This window comes from Calypte anna, chromosome 3 (genome assembly GCF_003957555.1).
Source record: "Calypte anna isolate BGI_N300 chromosome 3, bCalAnn1_v1.p, whole genome shotgun sequence".
In the NCBI taxonomy this organism is placed as follows: Eukaryota; Metazoa; Chordata; class Aves; order Apodiformes; family Trochilidae; genus Calypte; species Calypte anna.
The window spans coordinates 43360406-43374560 of NC_044246.1; the positions used below are offsets into that span (position 1 = coordinate 43360406).

Sequence of the window (14155 nt, forward strand, 5' to 3'; positions counted from 1 at the left end):
ACATAGAGGTTGACTAAATTTGCAAGACAGTTCATAATCTAGTATTTGGTTCTAGCTTAAGATAATTTAAAGAGTTGTATTGGAATAGTTATTGTAATTCTTTTTCCTAGACTTTAGCTGGTCAAAATATGTGAAATGCTGCTTAGTTGTTTTTCTTGTTTAAAAATAGATATTCTTACATAAAAACTGCAGTAGCAGTTTTTTCTTTTCAAAATGTAGAGATTATTTTCATAAGTTACCTGTCCCTGCACATTGCTGGCATGTGATGTGTTGGAAGATTTGATGCCTCATAGGTTAATGTAAATATGACAAAAATAAATTACTTTGTGGGGATGTAGAGATATATGATGTGTTAGTAGCATTGCAAAGGCTGTTTTCTTTGTGGTTGATCCTGGATCACATCAGTGGGCTGCAGCTGTTCTTCACCCGTATTAAGTTTTCTCTCTCAATTTTTTTTCTTGTAGCAGACTTCATGTTATGGGAACTCTTCAATAAAGTCATTCTCTTGAGGGAAAATAACATTATATATCATGTTAAAAAAATGGCTATTGTCTTTTTTATGCCAATTTAGGAATTAAAGTTGTGAAGTAGTAACATGTGGTTTTATTACTGGATGCATAGGAAATGCATAAGCTCACTGATTTTTGTGTCTCATTTGCTTGATTCACATCCTTAGTCCCATGCTTCTTACCTCACATAGGATATAAATGTTATATTTAAAGGTGTTAATAAGTTCTTTTCAGGAAAAAAGAAAACTTGTTAAGTTTTCACTGGAGTATGTACTTGTTTAATTTTATTCTTTACAGCAAAACTTCGTAATGATTAAGTTTTCTTAGTTTAAAAAAAAAAGCAGGGGGCATGCTGTGATCTGTGAGTAAAACACGTCTTGTGTTTTTCACATGTTCTTCATACGTTACTTTGTCTTGAATAAACGTTAGCTGACTCTTAATTCTGTTGTGGACAAAAAGTTTTGAGTGTGGAATCATTGATACAATGAACAGATAGACTCTCCTATAAGCAACTGTTGAGGACACTGTATTGTATGAGTCACTTGAAGATAATACTCTCATCGGGACATTTTATTCAATGATTTGAGATCTTGACAGTCTCACTGTAAACACTCTGCTTGTGCTCTCAGAAGCTCCTTCTCTTTGCTGTGTGATGGCTGTAGTATTCCACCTCCTTCGCTCTAAATTTATGACTGTTATTGACTCAATCTGTTTGCTATACAAAAAATTCTTTCTGTATGTAGATTGAATGCCAAAGTAGCCCACCTCAAACAGTGTTGTTTAACTGAATGTATTAATCAGGAGATGCTGCCTGTTAGGAGTACATAACCAAAGACTAAGGTGTAATTTTGATGGTTGAAGATACCAAGCTCTTAGGACATATGTACATTTTTCGCACGGTGTGGTCCTTGGGCCTGTTCTCTGACATCTACAACTCTGTAATGCTCCATAGGGCTTTTGTTTGTTTGTTTGTTTTTGTTTCTTTTTTACTCTTGGAAATGAGACATGAGGGATCTTTTGCTTTTTTCCTTCTGTGTCAGCAGTCTTTGAGGAACAGTGTTTGTAAACTCACTTTGTCTTTAAGGCGAAGGATGCAATTGTGTGACAAGTAACAAAGAGAGATTCATGGAGTAGGTTGCTGTGTTAATTAGGGCTTAAAAGTGGTGGCAAGAACAAGCCAGTCTGTGAGTATCTCCAAGACACAGCTCTAGATCTGCTTATGTGAGTTCGTGCAATGTTGTGCCCAAACCAGTCTGTGCGCTAAACTCAGTATACTGGAAGCACAGAGATGAGACACTCAGCAGGCTGCACTGGAGCCAGTTTGGGTTGGGTTTATTTATTAGTTCTTGCTTTGTGCCAGATCTAGGCTGGCTTCAGCCAGAGTCACTCAGTTTTCTGTTCTGGGCTTGTTCGTGCTTCCAGTAAAGTAAATGTTATCCATGGAGACTGAGCTGCCTTTGTCTGAAGCCAGCGTAGGTCTGATGTCTTACCAGCTCCAGCACTCCACCATGTGAAAGCAGCTAGATTGATTCCAGCCATAAATTGCCTTTAGAAGCTGTGTATGTTTGTTCATGTAGTTCTGCACCAGACCTACCAAGTCCAACTGGATTTATAGTTGAGTATTGTATGGAGCAGCCTAGTGCTTGCATCTTGTTGTGGTCAATGAGAAATTTGCTAGAAACACATATAGATGATAGGAAATTGACTATGTTTTACTTATCTCTATATATTCTGGTATCTGTTGCAGTTTTAGGCCCTGATATACTCTGAAATCACAAGTTTGAACAAACTGTAATCACCTAAATTTAGGTAATTAAAATTGTTCTGTTACAGCTTTTAAATTAGTTTTTCGTTTGTATTTTTTTTCTAACTTGGTAACACATTTAAACTTAACTGGTGCTTTGTTGGACCTGTTCTAACTGGTTCATCTGCTCCCTTGTCAATGAGGAAAAATGTCAACAAATGGGAGGCACAGTAGCAGAATTACTGTTGTATACATGCAGAAGGTATCACCAGTGTGTTTTCTTGTCCAAGAAAACTGTTATCCAATAAACATGCACTAAACCTCGAAAAATTATAGGAGTTTTTTATTAGGAGTCAAATGAGCAGACACCCTGTCAAAAAAAGTGCAGGTAAATTTTCATATCCCTTTGTTGACAAAAGGCTTAAATCAGATGGAGTAAATAGCAGACTATGCCATTCATAGGAGTTACTGTGGCACTCGCTAAAGATGTTCTTGATTTGAAGAGAGTTGCGTCCTTTTCTGTGAGAATGATTAGCAAGTAGGTTCTTTGAGAGAGAACTCCGGACCTGAATAAAGATGACAAGTCAGAGACAGTTTCACTGTTTGTTTTCATATTTCTCTTTCTTCTTTCTGTACATAACCTTTTTTGGTTTATGACTTCATGCAGTAGAAATTTCAGGAGAGCTGGGAGAAAAGCTGCTGATGTAATTTAATTGTTGTGTGACTCTGTCACTCCATTTAAAAAGAAATGTTTGTTTTAATTTGGCTCTGATGGTGTAAAATAATGACAGTTTCTTCATATTGATAACTGTATTTTGACTATTCCCAAACGTAATATTTCTTCAGGTTGTGGAGAGCACCTTGTCCGAACCATACTGGCCAGAGAATGTTCATGTGCTTTGCAAACAGAAGATGCCCACCAAGCTCTCCTAGAGACTATGCAAAACAAGTTTATTGGTAAGTATATGGTGCTAATTAGTATGCTAATTTCATACTATTGTTTAAAATGCAATTGAATAAAATTAAGATACTTATTTTTGTCATTTCCTGTTGAAGCCTTATGTTGCAGTTGGCTTGAAAGTCAGTGTTGTGTTACATCTAAAAAATGTTAAATCAAACTAGAGGAGAATATTTTAGGAAATCTAAAGGAAAACTCTTGGAAATATCTCAATTGTTATGTGAGTCATAGAATACCCAGAGAGGTCTGAAGAAAGAATTTCCTGCCTGAATCACTGACTGTGGTGTACAATTGCATATTTTAGAATTGGTGGTTTAGGAGCATTAATAAAAACTATTCATCATGTTAACTCCTTTAAATATAATAGACCTCAAAACCACTGCATGTTCTAATTAAATGTTTTGGACAAACAGATCCTGGTTTGCTATTTACACGATGAAGTTAATTTCTTGAAAAAGTGAAATAGACTTCATTCAAGGCTATTTGTAAAGTAAAAACATTTTTTCCTTGATTTAAGAGGATTACACATAACTAGTTTTACGTGTCTGACTTCTTGTGAATATTGATCTTCCTTTCTTTCTTCAAGTTATAACCAAAATATGAATATGGAATTTTAAAATACCCATGTAAGCCTAAACGTTTGAAGATAGCATATATTCCAATGAGGCTTCTGGCATAAATGTTGACTTGCACTGTCTCTATAGCCTTTAAAATTTTTGAAGCTTTAGAATTCACAGACATATTTGACCTTCAAAATTTCTTTTGGTCAACCTAAAACTGTGTTCCCGAAGTTCTTTTTTTCTGATATTTTAATTATAAGTGAAAGAGGAACATATACATACCTTTTGGGGACTGAGGAAACATTGTCTTTGCTCTGGGCAAGCAATGTGATGAAGTTTCTTTATTTCTGCTTATAAAGTTGAATACAAATTGAACTCTGCTTCTGACAAAATTCCATTTGATTGACTAAGGGGAAGTCACTGGAGTTTATAATCTACTGATGCAATGCAGTAACTTCTAGGGGCTGTGAAAATGCAGGAAAAAGTAATCCCAGTATATTCCCCTGAGGTGATAATCCAAGAAGCAAAAAGATAAGTTTTTATATTTAATCACTTACTCCAGTGCACAGTTGCATAAATTTAGATGTTTATTTACACAAGAGAAGCCTTTAGGAAGGATGCTTGTGATAGCTTCTCTAATTTGTAGCATTACTCTGAAGGTGTTATATAGAAGTGGTCTAACTTCAGGAAAGTCAGATCTTTAGTTCATACTCTCAGTATTTATTGTGCTGTTTGTAGTAGGAGTACTAAAACCAAGCACAAATTCTACATATCTGTATGGAATTTAATGTTAGTACGTACACACACACAAAATAGAAAACTACTGCCAAAGTAGATCATAGAAATTACGTGTGAGAGTGACAGAACGCTGATCAACAAGCTGCTCATTGAGGTTGTGGAGTCTCCTTCTCTGGAGACATTTAGAACCTGCCTGGATGCATTCCTGTGTGACCTGCACAAGGTGATCCTGCTCTGGCAGGGAAATTAGACTTGATGATCTTTTGAGGTCCCTCCCAGCCTCTAACATTCTGTGATTCTGTGAAATTGGCTGGGAGGTTTTTAGCTGAGGTATCTCCTGTAAGTTACTTCAGGTTTTTTGGGTTTTCTTTTTTCATTTTGGTTACTGCTACCAAATTCTTCGCTTGCTGTTTGGTCCAAATGTATTTTGCCACCAGTTTGCATAGCAGATGCTTTTACTTTAAATGTTAACTAGCTGGTATGTGATACATACATTGTATACTTTACTGAAAATGTGGAAATGTTTGTATTGGTCTTAAGAACATTGAATGTTGCTAATGGTTTTGTTCTACCTGAAACTGTACATTGCAGAGAAGGAGAAATTGCACAGAGATATCAGACTTACAGTTTGTCATACTGCCTTGGAACAGCAAACTAAGACAAGGGAAAATGAAAAGAATTAGTTTCAAATCAATGATTTTCATTATAGGGAAGTGTGAAAAGAATTGTTTTATCATTCCTTTTTAAAGATTCATGTTTTAATTAGGGATAGGTCTGTCTTGCAGTTTCAGAAACATCACTGCAAGTTTTTGTTGCCTGACAGTAGTTACTAGTATTTACTAGTAGTTACTAGTATTACCTTCCCAGTTGTACTTTGAGGTAGTGCTAACATGGAATAAAATAAATAAATAAATAAATCCAGATTAGTCTTGCTTTTTCCCTAAAATCACAGCATGGTTTTGGGTTGGGAGGGATGATCTAGTTCCAACCCCTCTGCATGGCTGAGGACACTTCCCACTTGCCCAGGTTGCTCCAAGCCCTCTCCAACCTAGCCTTGAACACTTGCAGCTAGGGGTTATCCACAGCCTCCCTGGGCAACCTGTGCCAGTGTCTAAGCAATCTCGTAGTAAGGAATTTCTACATGCCCTTCTAAAAAGTTCCTCCCCAGCTTCCTTGTAGTCACTCTTCAGGTACGGGAAGGCCACTACATGTGGCATGATATTGGCTAAGTTTGTAGGTAGTAGCAATCTTACAATGTAGTGCAGCAGTTGAAAAAAAGCATTACACTTAAAACATTAGGCTTATATTAAAAAGGTTATTTTCATCTGAATTTTCCTAGATGATGATGTGCTAGTTGATATCTCAGGATGTATGGTATGATGATGCAGGAGTTCTTAGTGGTGCAAAACAATATGATAAAACCAGCTAATAGCCTCCCTGCTGATGGCGTGGATTCTTTCCTTGCTGCTCTTTCTAAAGCTCTATTCTGTGGTCATGTCAGACTTTGGCCAGAATTATCATGGACCAATGCCAAAACCAAAAAAGTTTTAACAAAGCAGAGCTGGAATCTAGAATGTTTTGTCAGAAGTCAAAATGTGCATTACTTGTGTTGGAGGGATGAACAGCTGATTTTGGCAGTTGCCATCAGATTGGTGCTTCCTGTTTACAGAACTCTCCAAGTCTCCACAGAGCCCTGGGAATCCTTCCAGCTAGGGAATGCCTGGCTAAAACAGTGAGTGCTGTTTAAACAGCAGGTGATGAGCAAACTAATGGCAGATGTGCTTTGCTCCTTCTGTATCAAAGCCAGCTTACTGTGGCTTATGGACAACTATGGTTGAATTGGAGGTGAGAGAAATTAAATGTAGACTTTCTGGTTAATCGGATGGGCTTGATGATCCTTGATAGTTGAAGAGTGCTAAAGGCTTGGTATGCAGTCAAAGAATAGTGTTCTGTAAACACTAATACCTTCCAAACAGAAGAAGAGAGGATTTTGTTACTCATTTTTCCTTTCAAATGTGGCCAAGTTTGTGGAATGTAGACTTAGAGTAAATGTTTGTGTCATCTCACTGGCAGGAAGTCTGGGCTTTTAACAATGGCAGTGCTACGAATTGTACTTTAAAGCTTTTCATGAAGTATTAGAAAATAATGAGCTGAAAGACATAGCTGGAATCTAGTATTTGTTCTTAGCGGAAATATATTTGTCTGTTCATAAGTTCTGCTTCAGTTCCCAAATGAGCAATGTCTGCAGAAAGGTGATAGCAGAAGGATAATGCTGACACTTTCTCTTTTAGAAATTTCATGTCAAATAGCTCTTAGGAGCAGGAGTGTGGACAGTTAGGAATGGTAGAATAGATTGGTAACAATTGTGAGTTACACTGGGTGGTGGAAAAACCCCTTCATACTTAAACAGTTACAAGACTACCAGTGCCTGTATTGTCACTTTATACTGAGGTGCTGCATCTCTAAGCTTGTGGTAGGTATCCTTTGTGGTTTTGTAACAGAGGAAGGATGATAAGGAAGATCTATTATATATTCTCCATGGCACAGAGCAAAAGATTTGAGAAGAGGCTGAAGCGATCCTGAAGTTTCAGATATTACATCCACTGCAAGTTTCACAAGTTTGTATTTGATGGCAGGTAGAATTGAATAGGCCTGTTCATTACATGTACAGTAAAACCAGCTGAAAACCTAACAAAACATGGTGATGTTACACAGGAGTTTGTCTAGGTCCTGACTGTGTCTCTCCTTATCAAAAACATTGGGATTTTACTGGGCAGCAGTATCCCCAGTTATTTAATTTCTTAAAATCTGACCTGTAAAGTTTGAAAGTACAGGTGCTTTTCCTTGCAGCTTTTTTAAAAATTCCAAACATATAGGACAAGAGGAAATGGGTTCAAGTTGTGCCAGGAGATGTTCAGATTGGGTAATGGGAAAAATTTCTTACCAGAAAGAATGGTGAAGCACTGGAACAGATTGCTCAGGGGGGTGGTGGAGTCACCATCCCTGGAGGTGTTAAAAAAAATAGGTAGATGATTATGGTGGTGTGGGACTGGCAGCTGGATTTGATTATTGGAAAGGTCCTGTCCAACCTTGGTGATTCTGTGGTTCTATGATTCTATATCTTTTAAATTACTTACGATAAAATATAAATATCTATTCAGACAACTTGGCTTAAACATTTAATAAACAATTTTGAATGAAATTAAAAGCAGACTTCATTTAGTGCTTACATATTCCTCTAATGTTTATTGAAATTGTTAGCTTAAAGCATAGTGCTCTGCTCTCAGCAGAAGCAGAGAGGCTAACAGCTTCACTTTAAACACATTCTGTATACAAGCTCACACAGGCCAGTGGCATAGGTGATCTATATGTTATTGACCTGGAAAAAAAAATCAACTAATTTTCACTCATATTACAGCAAGACAATATTTAGAAGTGTTTAGCTGCATTCTAATAAACTGAGGGATGCTCAAGCACTTAATTGGTTACACCAGACCACAGTCAGTATTTAGCCCAAAGTTCTGAAGACTGTGGAATCCGATGTAAACAATGAAGGTGGTAATGGTTTTTCTGTTGTGGAAGAATATGCATGTAAAACATCTGATGAGCAGCTGGTTAGTCCTTCAGCTGGGTAAGTGTAAATAAAACACTTATTTTACAGTTTAGTATTGAATCTGTGCTAATTTCTCCAGTATCTTCAAACTGGAAAAAAGCACAGGATCAGAAATGATCTACTCTTATCGATCACTTGCTTTGGAGTAGGCAACCATAATTATAGGTGGAGTTTATTTGCAAGAGACAGAAGTAAAAATATTCTTCACGGCAGATTAATAATATATAAAATATATAATTAGAAACTCGGTAATGCTTTCTATATGTCAGGTAGCAATAACAGAATGGTTGGACTTCAAACGAGGGAAATGTATTTTGTAAAATGTAGCTTTGTGACTTTGGGTTAAGCCAAAACTACTGAAAGATGATTCTTTTTCCTACCCCTTTTTTCTGATGTGACCAGTCAGTACTAATAGACTATGTTAATGCTGTAGGTGAAGTTCAGCTTTGGATTTTTTCATGACAAATTCTTCTGTGTTAAGCCACTGTAACTGGGAAAGACCAATGAGTTTCATGAGGCTAAGAATGGTATTAAAAGCCCCAGGTTTTGTAGTTTTGTCATTAGCAAGCTGTTAGGTTACACGTTTGTCTGGCAATTCTACTTTATTGCAGTACGAAAGTAATTTTTGGCTAATAGGCATATTTTATATTATTTTTACTGATTTTTTTGTTATACAGATCTGTCATTCTTAGGAGTATTCAGCAAGAACTGCGTAGGAGTATGGGAGTCTAATTAATTTTGCCTTCTAATGAGAAACCACTATGACTTTAATATCCACGGCTATATGTTATTTGCACCTTTTATCTTCCTGTTTAAGTAGTGATTAAATAAAATATGTAAAAACCCATTACATACACTTATTTTTATACAGAAGTCTGCACTATTATTTCTTTTTTCAATGACTTGGCTGTATCAAAATGATTTTTAAACTTAAATTAATGAAATATGTTCCTATCCTTAGAATTCACAGTGTTTTGGGAACATGCAATTCCTGTGTACAGGGTATGGATTATGTTTGAAAATAAAGTATAATAATACTTGGTACCATTATTTTTACAGATTTACAAACGGATGACATTCAGCTGTTTAGAATCTTGCTTATTCGCACTCTATTGCTGTGTTAAAACACACTCTTTAGAGTAATTTTAATCTTCAGTAATGTCTGCATATCCAGAAATACCTTTGTTTGAAAAAAATATTAATATATTTGAATCCCTCTTTAAACTTTTTTGCAAATTGCTTTAATTGGAAAATAAAATACTTTCTCTCTTTTAAAGACTCTGTTGTTCAATGTGTATTTAATTTGGCTTAGAGTCTGATTTTTAGGGGAGGAGAAATAGTCTCTGAATTCTCTGTAGTGTAGAATGCTGTGATGTTATTGCTGTAGGCAACATTTTTTGTTGCCACTGCTTAGAGGCTGATTCTCCACAACTTAGGCAGTGCAGTATTATGGAGGTATGTACTACATTGTAGCTCATTTTGCACTGAAATGGTTTCACTGAAATTGCTAGTGAAAGCAATTGGAATGGATGAGGGTATAATCAGGCAGTTTGCTTCTGACGACTCTAGATGGCAACAGTCAGTAGAAGTGGGAAAAGACAGGTCAGTGGAAGTGGTGTGGGTGAAAAGATGAATAAATAGCTGCAGGGAGTTTGTGTCCTCATTTGCTGTTTGTGTTTGGAGGTGAGAAGAAGGGATATGGTCTTGTTTCGGACTTTTTCTCCTTTCCAGAATAACCATTCTGCAGCTGATGGTAAAATGGCATAGAAGATTAAATAATAGTTCTGTGTTGTTCTTTAAAAAAACACACCATAAAATCTTCAGCAGCACAGCTGAAAATACTAAGTCTCAGTAATTTCTTGAGTTGCAACTCAATTTTGGCTCAATCAGTAGAGCTCAGTTGCTACAGTTCTGAAGCTTGGCTGGCTGCAATGAGAAAGCCAAAGTGATCCCATTATTTTCATTGTTGTGTCACTGTGTATTGCTCAAGGAGCTACAAATTAGGAGAGCCTGTAGTTCTGGGTTCTGATGTGCACTACTGGGCAAGTAATACCGTGTTTCCAACTGTTTTGGTGTGCTTAACAAACAGTAATAAATTATTTGATCTGATACTAACAGATATTATCTTCAAAGTGCCACTTGCCTCATACAATAACCATTACTAGGTACCAATTATGCTGTATTACTCACTGACTGCAACAAAAACCCTGTGAACCAAGAATCCAGCCAATCATAGCATAAATATATAACAAAACAAGAAAATGTTTGGTTAAAACACAAATGCAAGACTTGGGAAGTTGCAAGGACTTCTACCAAACCAAAATCTTCTACTCCATGCTTTTCAAGAAAAATAAGTATACACTTTGACTGTATTAACCAAAGGCTGGTTAAGTATGGTGTATGATTTCTGCAAGCAAATGAACAAAAGAAGTAGTTTTCTTCATAGGAGAACTACAATCTTTACTTCAGAAACTCAGGTACTTCAAAGTCATAACCTGAACTAGGTCTGCAGACCTGATCTTACACTAACTTGCATAAATTATTAAGGCTAAAAGCCATGCTGTGGTCAAGTCACTGCAAACAGACAGAAGAAGTTTTGGGTTTTGCTTTTGTTTTTAGTAAGCAGCATCTCTCCTCCTCTTTTAAGACCTGTGGAAGTTTTCCAGGTTCTAGTGAAAAATACTAATAAACTCTTTGATAAGAATGTTATAAAATGTTTTACTTCAGCAGATCTCAGACAGAAAACAGGATTTAAAGCAGATAGCATTCTTAAGGCCATACTAAAACACTAAGACTGTATGATTGCAAAAAAAACCAGACAGCAACTACCGAATATAGACTTGATGCCACTAACATCTGGTGCTAGAAATGCTTACACTGGGTTAATCACTCACTTTTTTTCTTCTTTTTTTTTTAGTGTTTTTCTTTCTCCCATACTCAGGAAAGAGTAGATGAAAGAAAAGTCAGTAAATAAACCAATGTGCCATCATTACTGATGAAGTTTTCGATAATCTCAATAACTGGCACATGCTAGGCTCTCTCTTTTTTTAAACTTTAAGAGAAGACTTGCCAGTATATTTCTTTCCATGTGAATAGTTTGCAGCAAAACCTGCAACACTGCATGCCTGTTACAATTGAATGTTTGATTTTAAATCACTGTGTATTGCAAATGTGCGATTAGGGTCTATTTGGGCTTAAGTGCAAGAACTTGGTTAATCATAGAATCATAGAATCATAGAATTGGCTGGGTTGGAAGGGACCTCAGAGATCATCGACTCCAACCCTTGAACCACTGTTGCGGTTGTTAGACTATGGCACTGAGTGCCACATCCAGTCTCTTTTTAAATATCTCCAGGGACGGAGAATCCACCACTTCAGTGGGCAGCCCATTCCAATGTCTGATCACCCTCTCCGTAAAGAAATTATTTCTAATATCTAACCTAAACTTCCCCTGGCACAACTTAAGACCGTGCCCTCTTGTCTTGTTGAAAGTCGTTTGGCAAAAGAGACCAACCCCCACCTGGCTACACCCTCCTTTCAGGTAGTTGTAGAGAGTGATGAGGTCTCCCCTGAGCCTCCTCTTCTCCAGGCTGAACAGCCCCAGCTCCCTCAGCCTCTCCTCATAGGGTCTGTGCTCGAGTCCCTTCACCAGCCTGGTTGCCCTCCTTTGGACCCGCTCCAGGACCTCGATATCCTTCCTAAACTGAGGGGCCCAGAACTGGACACAGTACTCGAGGTGTGGCCTCACCAGGGCTGAGTACAGGGGCAGAATCACTTCCTTGGACCTGCTGACGACGCTGTTCCAGATACAGGCCAGGATGCCATTGGCCTTCTTGGCCACCTGGGCTTAAGACATTTTAAATCATACCATTGTTTCCACATTTAAAACTATAGGAATCTCATTTCAATTTACAAACCAGAAAAAGAATACTTAGTCTTGATTCCCTTCCAACCCAAACTTTTCTATGATTCAGCTTTTAAAAACTTTTCCACCTTCTGATAGAAAATATTTTATATCATATATCTTAAATTAACAACAGAAAAGCCACTTTAAAAAGTAGGATGTGTTTCGGCTTTTCTGCTAACATTTATAAAACAGCAAGCAAGACAGTCTGTAGCATTTTGATGTCTCTTTACAGAATGCTTTAAATTGGGAAAATTAATAAACTGTAAAAGTGACCTAAATTTTCTTTATTTTTTTTCATATATTGCCATCTTTTTTGTTAATTATGGTACAGAAAGAACTAAATATTGAGACATGATTTTTTTTCAACTTCACACTCAATTTTGCATTATTATTTCTTCATTGATCCAAAACCAAATAGGTTTACACTCAGAAACATCATTTCTCTCTTTTTTTTTTATTCCATGTAACTCTTTTTCCTTTTTGGTTATTGGTAGCTTAGTAGATTACTATTAAGAGAGTTACTTCTTAGAAACACTTGAAAAAATAAAACTTGCTTTTCTAAAAGCATTGGATGACCTGGCAGTCTTTTCAATGCTTAGTGACAAGATTAAAGGGGGAAGGCAGAAAAATGAAATTTTTAAAAAATACCCAATAAGCCATTCCTATTGCAAATAATTCCCCTCAATCATTTTATCCAGGTTCACCTTTTCTAGCCAATGAAGATGGTGTACTTGGAGGTGTGATAGTTCTTCGGTCATGCAGGTGTTCGGCAGAGACTGAATCATCACAAGGAAAGCCAACTTTACTAGGTAAGAGATTCTTATTCCTTTTCACTTGAAGTAGGTGCTAACTCAAAGTGAAAGATGAAATAAAAAAAATAAAAACTAAAAATAAAAACTATTTGTTGCAGGGCCACATGCAATAAAAAGAAGAAAAAAAAAAAGAACTGAAATTGTTTGAGATGGTACAACTCTACAAAGTGAAAGCAGTATTATCCTTGTTCTCCAAAACTGCAGGAAGAACATTCTCTCTTACTTGGTATTTCAATTGTGATCCAGAGGGTTTTGTAGGTTCCTTCTAAAACCATGGCATAGCAGCAACGGGGTTGTAGTGAGATGGGGTATGCTCCTCATAGAAGGAGCCACATTTTTAGCTAGGAGAATATGCATATGGCTGTTTACTGCTTCTCAGTGGTTTATATGCTAAAAATGCTATCTCTAAAGTTCTTTGTATGATAAAAGGAAAAAATTTGGAGGATAGACTTACAATTTGGAAGGGACGTTTTTTTATTGTTAGAAATTTTTTGCTATGCCCAGGAAAATCTGTTCAGGTGAGTCACAGTTACTATTTGGATACACAAACAACAGGAGTACTTGCTGTTTACGTTGGGATCAGCAGAAAACTGTATTTTGTCTCCATCAGTACCTGACTGGCTAAAAAGGCTCTGACCTTTACAACCCTTTAGCCCTGTTTATGTCCTGGAAACAGAATCCTCATCTGTCTTGCTGCTTTACAATTGAACAAGCTTGTTATAGTAAATTCTCATGCAGTTTGTTGTAGATGAGAGCTAGAGAACTCAGTGCTGTAGGCTACTAGCAGAGGTGGGTGGAAATACAACCCAGAAACAGTAAAGCCCATATAAATAAAGGGGCATATAAATTACTACAGCAAGACACTTGCACCATCTCCTTTCCTGTGGTGCTCCTCAGCTGTGGGAATATGTGTCTAGTCATGCTATGTGATTATGTATTGGATTGCTTGGACCTATCTTATATAAACTTACGTTATACTACCAGAATTCAAATTTCTTTTCCTTTGTATAATCCTCTTTGTATAATGTCAGTAGCATTACAGATTTGAACTTTGTCTTTTAAGGTCTGACATGACAAATCTGATCACATCATTTAACTTTGTTTATTAAGGAGCTAATAGCATCTTACCTGGTAATTTTCTAATTGCTTTTTTTTTTTAATCTCTAGGTTATTGTTTAGAAAAAAACCTAAGTTTTTGCTTTAATTCATTACTACTTTTGTCCCACTAAATTCTAACATTGTATCACTAGAGTTTGCCTGGAGCAAACTGTAGCACAGAGCATGTGCTAAAGATGAGCAAGAATATATTTTATT

The 14155-nt window shown here is 36.7% G+C and overlaps 1 protein-coding gene across 1 annotated transcript in view; it reads left to right on the top strand.

The window, feature by feature from the left end:
* TASP1 (taspase 1) overlaps positions 1-14155 on the top strand; it is an 85714-nt gene that overhangs the window by 55322 nt on the left and 16237 nt on the right. The window contains exons 11-12 of the mRNA XM_030448558.1: positions 3100-3210; positions 12728-12838. Of these exons, the coding sequence (XP_030304418.1) occupies positions 3100-3210; positions 12728-12838 (222 nt within the window). The remainder of the gene's footprint in view (positions 1-3099; positions 3211-12727; positions 12839-14155) is intronic.